Source organism: Belonocnema kinseyi, chromosome 2 (assembly GCF_010883055.1).
Source record: "Belonocnema kinseyi isolate 2016_QV_RU_SX_M_011 chromosome 2, B_treatae_v1, whole genome shotgun sequence".
In the NCBI taxonomy this organism is placed as follows: domain Eukaryota; kingdom Metazoa; phylum Arthropoda; class Insecta; order Hymenoptera; family Cynipidae; genus Belonocnema; species Belonocnema kinseyi.
This window is the reverse complement of record NC_046658.1, coordinates 121,279,385-121,285,384: the sequence shown is the minus strand read 5'-3', so window position 1 is coordinate 121,285,384 and position 6,000 is coordinate 121,279,385. Positions and strand designations below refer to the sequence as shown.

Below are 6,000 nucleotides of genomic sequence, written 5' to 3'. Positions count from 1 at the left end.
GCTTGAACCACTTTGTCAAGAAATCATTTTTTTCCAAGATTCATATTTTTACTTGAAAATGGATCTATTTGGCTGAAAGTTTAAATACTTTGTTAAAAATTTATCTTTTTTAATTGAAAATTTAATTACGTGGGTAAAAGTTGGCTAGATGACTCAAAGATTTAGATGACCTTCTTTTTGTTTCATGAATGAAAAATCTTTATTTGTTGAAAATTCTTCTTTTTGGTTTTGAAATTCATTTATTTTTGTAGAAATTTTGTTTATTACATTCTCATCCTACTGAGAAGGTTTTGATTTTATATAAAATTTCACTTTGTCGGTTTTCATCAAATCTCCACATTTAGAGCCCCAATGAGTCAAAAAAAAACAACTATTTTTACAAAGGTGTTTGTCTGTCTGTAGTCTGCATTCTTTAGGCACGATAACTTTGGAAAAATTGATCAGATTGAATTCTGCTTTGGCATACTTTTTAAGGCCTAAAAAGAAGGAACAAGTTCGTAAAGCAGCTATTTTGGATCAAAATTCAAAAAGTGAGCGCATTTAAAACATTTTTGAGACCACATTTTTTTAGGATTTCAAAATTCTATATACGGTATAGACGGCCAAACAACGCATGATATGAAAAAAAATCAAGAAAAGAAAAACGTTTCTTTTTGAAAGCCCTACAAGGTTATCATAACAACTTTTTTAATTTCGTCGAAAAGTGGAAAATTTCAAATTTGATCGTACCAAAAACAATTAAAAATACAACAAAAATTCCATTTTTTGGCGAAACTATGCAAGATACGAAAAAAATGAATGAGCTAAAATTGCGCGCCCTGGAAAGACCTAAAAATTTATAATGAATCCCTTTTCGATAGGACGCGTAGTTTTTGTTTTTAGTCGTAAAAAACAAACTTAAAAATAAAAAAATAAAATTTCCTTGGACTGAAAACACAAGCTACAAAAAAAATTAGACAAAACTTGTCTATCCAAAAAAGAGCTATTATTTTTGATAGGACACGCAGTTTTTGCTTTAGCCGTAAAAAATAACATTCAAAATAAAAATATTAATTTTGTTTGAAAAAACGAAACAAGTGCGAATTAAAATTAACACACTGCAGTTGTTTGCCTAAAAAGATCTATAAATTTATTATCAATCATTTTTCGATATGTCCAGTAGGTTTTCTTACAATCGTAAAAAGTAAGATTAAAAATTAAAAAATTAAATTTGTGGAAAAAGGACAGGAAAGACAAAAGAGAACATAGTATTCTATATAGGTTCCTGTATTAGACCCTATGCAGTTGCACAGTTGTTTTTATTTAATCGTAAAAAACAACATTAAAAATAAAAAAATTATAAAAACAAGGAAATAAGAATTAGTATGATTCAATTTTTATGCATATTATGAATCGTAATGATATAAATTTATTGAAATGATACATGTTTCAGCGCAGCTTAGAATCCAATTTAAAGACACACAAGAAACAAATATAAAAATAATCATGATAAATACAATTTGCTCTTTATTTTGCAATATTTGAATAAGCAATCCCAGGCAGAGTTACATGAAAAATGTATTATATTTGATATAAAAGTGTTGTGTATAATGTAGAAAAGTTGACATTGCGGACTAAATCGAGTGCGAAGCACGAGTTACGTGATGACAATGTGTTCGTTAAAGCCGAAAGAGCTTTAACAAAAGAGAGTTCACAATCAAAAAATTACAGTTGTCGGTCCGTTAACTTTTGATTTTAAAAGGTCTGTGCGCGAATGTGGGAGAAATGTAAAGATCGATCGCGGATTGCGATTGCCATCAGTCGCGTGCCGTCGGTGTGTTAAAACTCTCGAGTTAAGCTCTTTTAACAAAACAGAATTCACAATCACAAAATTACAGTATAGGATGTTTTGAGTTCTAATTTTAGAAGGTTTGCGCAAGAATGTGTGAAAATATAAAGACCGAGCGCGTAGCGTGAGGTAAATACATAATCGAGCGCGACGCGCGAGAACGAACAGTCGCGCGCCCTAGGCGCGCTTAAGCTTGCGAATATTTTGTTAAAAAGTCGTATTTTTTGGGACAAAAAGTTTTTTTTTAATTTTTAAATAAATTTAAAAATATTAAATTTAAAAAAAGTGCAAAATGCAATTCATCCTTACGTTTTTTCATAATGTTTTTTACAAAGTGAAACGTGACTTTGAATTAAATTAACAATAGTCATTTTTATATATATGAGAATCAGCCGTCGAGCTTTTGTAAATATTTTATTAGTATACAAGTCCTTGAACCTCAGCTACTCCATTGTTACCTGACAAGTGATATTTTTAGTTGAAAATTTATCTATTCCAGGTGAAAATTCATCTATTTAGTTTAAAATTTAATTCGAATGTAATTATTCCAATCTTGTTTGAAATTTTATAATTTTTTATTGAAAATTTAACTATTCCAGTTAAGATTCATCATCTTAGTGGAAAAATCCTTACTTTCGTAAAAAATTTAACTATTTTGTGAAAAAATTGTTTCATTTTGTTGAAAATTAATTTTTTTATCTAAAAATTTAACTTCCATTTTTTCTTGAAAATGTACCATTTTTTTGTAGAAACTTCAAAATTTTACTAAAAATGTAACTTGTCAAAAATTCGTCACTTTGGATCAAAGTAATTTATCTTTAAAAATCTATTTAATTGATTTAAATCTACTTGAAAATTATTTTGTTTGTTTGTTTAAAAATTAAAATTTTTAACTGAAAATTTAACTATTTCATTTTTGCCTGAAAATGTTTATTTTTTTTTAATTAGCTGCATTGTTATCTTTTTCAGTTATATCATTTAGTTTAGAATACATAATTCGAAAATCTTACACTTTAAACATTTTTTAATTTAAGATTTTTTATTTTTAAGCGTACATTTATTTAAAAAAATTTTAAATGCAATTTTTAAGACTTGAACCATTAAAAAATAAGAAGCATTAAAAATCGAAGCTTTTTGATAAAAAAGATTTTAATTGACCAACTATGAAAATAAATTAATTATTGGTTTTAAAAATTGAACTATACTTTAGGATTTAACTATTCCATTTTCAAATGAAAAATTTCATTTTTGTTGGAAATTCATCTATTCCAGTTAAAGATTCATAATTTTAGTTGAAAATTCCTCAACTTATTGATTGCAAATTTAATTAATTTTTGGAAATTTCCTTTTTTTTCTTGTTGAAAATTAATTTTTTTAAATAAATTTATTCGATTTATTATTACTTTTTTTTTTGAAAGTTTAACAATTTGGTAAAAAATCGATTTTTTCTTTTAAAAACTCATATTTTTTTTAATTCATCTGTTCCAGTTGAAGATTCTTCATTTTAGTTGAAAATTCAACTATTTTTATGGAAAAATAATTTTTTGTTTGTTTTTGAAAATACACTGAATATTTACGTAGTCCATTTTTGCTTGAAGATTTATCTTTTTTTTTGAAAATTTAAATGTTTGGTTGAAAATTTAATTATTCTGTGTAAATTTTTTTTGTCGTTGAAAAGAACATTTTTTAACAGAAAATTCAACTATTCCTTGTTTGTAAAAAAAGTTTTCTTTTTGTTCACGACTGAACTATTTCGTTGAAAATCGATATTTTTCTGTGGAAAAATCATGTATTGTTGAAAAATCGTCATTTTTGTATCAAAATTTGTCTTGAATACTCATATATTATGAATAAATATTTGCATGTTTAAGTCTTTACCTTCAAACTATTTATTACATTAAATACAAAAAAATTACGTTAGTTCCAAGTTTAATATCTAATTAATTCTGGAAACAATTAATTACGTCCAGTATGAGGAAGGGGGGGGGGAGGTATAGATATCTTGTTACAGCTCATTACGTCAATTAAGTTTGACCTCTTATCGACATTTCCAAGAGGCCAAAGTGGCTATGGGTAAAAGCCAGTTCAAAATCTCGCGCCATCAGGCGCGAGATTCTCGTTCAAAAAAAATATCGATTTTATTATTTAATTGAATAGCTTCAGAAAAATAAAAAGTGCTACTCGAATATATTTTTATAGTGAAAAATAATTTTTTTCCAAGTTATTAAAAAAATAAAGTTTCGCCGCATGCATTTGTTATTATTGTTTGGCCCTCGGTGTGCAGACATCTTGGATATCCCTACCTAACCTACAAAACCAATGGCGTCGCATGTGCTTCCTTGCGCAGTATAACATGCGCACTTATCTCGTTGATAAAACCGGAAATGTTCCACCCACTATTGACTACACTCTCTCAGCGCTACAGCACTCTACAGTACAATATGGTGCAATTTCGTATGTGTCTGTACTCTGTTCTAGAGAACTAGACGCAGCTCTCGTCTCGAACATCGTGACCCGAAAAAAAGAAAGAGTTCACGGGATGTAGTGAGAAAAGCTAATTGTTAAATCGCCAAGGGTGATTAGTTGAGACTTTTTTATATCTACGTTCTTAGCACAACGGAACGTAATTTTAGTTAACAAGGTAAGTTCCTTCTGGTATTTGTGAGATGGAGGAATCTGAAACTAGTGCCGTAGCAAGCGGTAGTGCGTGTTGTCGGCGAAAGCCGGAATGGTGGCCATTTGAGTGACATGGCGTCATTGCCTTGGCATTTTATATATTCACCGATTATCGGCATTACCATCCAACGACCATTTTGTTATCGCTGTAAAATCAATATCGCGCTTTCACTCTCGCAATTCGCATGTATCACGAATACTCTACCATTGACACCTCTATCGGATACCATTTCCTGTCGGATTATTTTTCCGATCCAGGTACGAAACTTGGGATATATGCGATTGGGTCAGTCAATTGTTTTTTTTGCAGTTTACATACATATCTATTATAAAGACGCGACACGAGGACTCGTAATTAACGCAAAGAAATCAATTTATATTACAAAAAGTATCGACCCGTCAAGGTCTAATAATAAAAACAACTGGACTTTGCGATTGCTTCTCCCTGGAAACGATGTATGCGCACTGAAAGTGAAATTAGCATTTGGGAAATGAATCGCTATTCGGCTATTGTGAATCAGTGAGTTGAGACACGTAGGAGTGACAGGTCGCTCGATAGCGTTTTTAAACAAAATCTTTTGCGTTTCGATGGGTTTGCACCTTATTTATTTAATTCACTCTATGAACCGACAAATCTCACAGTATTACAGGTTAGGTTGATCTGCCGATATGGAGTCGATGGAAGCGCGTCTCGTAGCGCAAGCCTTGAATTACCATGGTCAACAGTTGCAGAAAGTTTGGGAGAGCGAGCGCAACGAAAATGAGCTTGCTATGCTAAACCTCAAAGAACCCAGTTTTGAAATTTATCAGCAGAGACAAAAAACGCTCAGGTACTTGCACTTGAATTCGTTTCCAACAAATTTTTAAATTTTCATTCCGTTCGTCTTGTACAAATCATATCTAGGGTGCTTTACTCCCAGGGATAAAATTCTGACCTTGAGACACTAACGCTAATCGGATTTTAATTCTGTGAATAAAATTGCACTGGCTGATCAATTTGTACGAGGCTGCGAACACTGTTCGACAAAATTCTGGGTTGAATCTGCCCTCGGATTTTTTTCATGATACATTTTTTTCATTTTGTAAATGGTTTTTTCACGCTGATTACGAATCCCAAGGTCGACAAAGTCTATTGCGTAGTGTCTTCAGGGTGCCTGGAAACTGGATAGCTTATCAGCTGGGCTGTCACACGATCATTTTTTTTGTTTAATTTTACTTTTTACAAAAAGTCACTGTAATCACCTTCTTTTTAAGGATAAGGTCACTAACCCATCTCATTTTCGATTATATTTCAAAATAAAATGTAATTAATATGTGCATGGAATCTATAGTAAGTTATCGTTTTATTGTCAGACTTTAGGTTTGAAAATTACTCTTTTTGTAGTTCGAAATTCGTAATTTTTGTTCGGGTCTCCAGAGAACCTGAAAACCTGGAAGAAATCTTGCTCTAAACATTTTATTTAATTATCAATATATTTGACTCATTACAGAATAAA

General features: G+C 30.5%; 1 protein-coding gene across 3 annotated transcripts in view; it reads left to right on the top strand.

The window, feature by feature from the left end:
• The first annotated feature begins 4,249 nt into the window (after positions 1 to 4,249).
• The window catches only part of LOC117168488 (tetratricopeptide repeat protein 14 homolog), a 43,249-nt gene continuing 41,498 nt past the window's right edge, over positions 4,250 to 6,000 (top strand). For 2 of the 3 annotated variants that reach the window (XM_033354187.1, XM_033354185.1), the window contains exon 1: positions 4,250 to 4,469. Coding sequence is in view for 1 of the 3 variants with exons in the window: in XM_033354184.1 (XP_033210075.1) it covers positions 5,174 to 5,334 (161 nt within the window). In the remaining 2 variants the exon portion in view is untranslated. Of the gene's footprint in view, positions 4,470 to 5,146; positions 5,335 to 6,000 lie in introns of all 3 variants that reach the window. The other variant, XM_033354184.1, reaches the window with a different exon arrangement.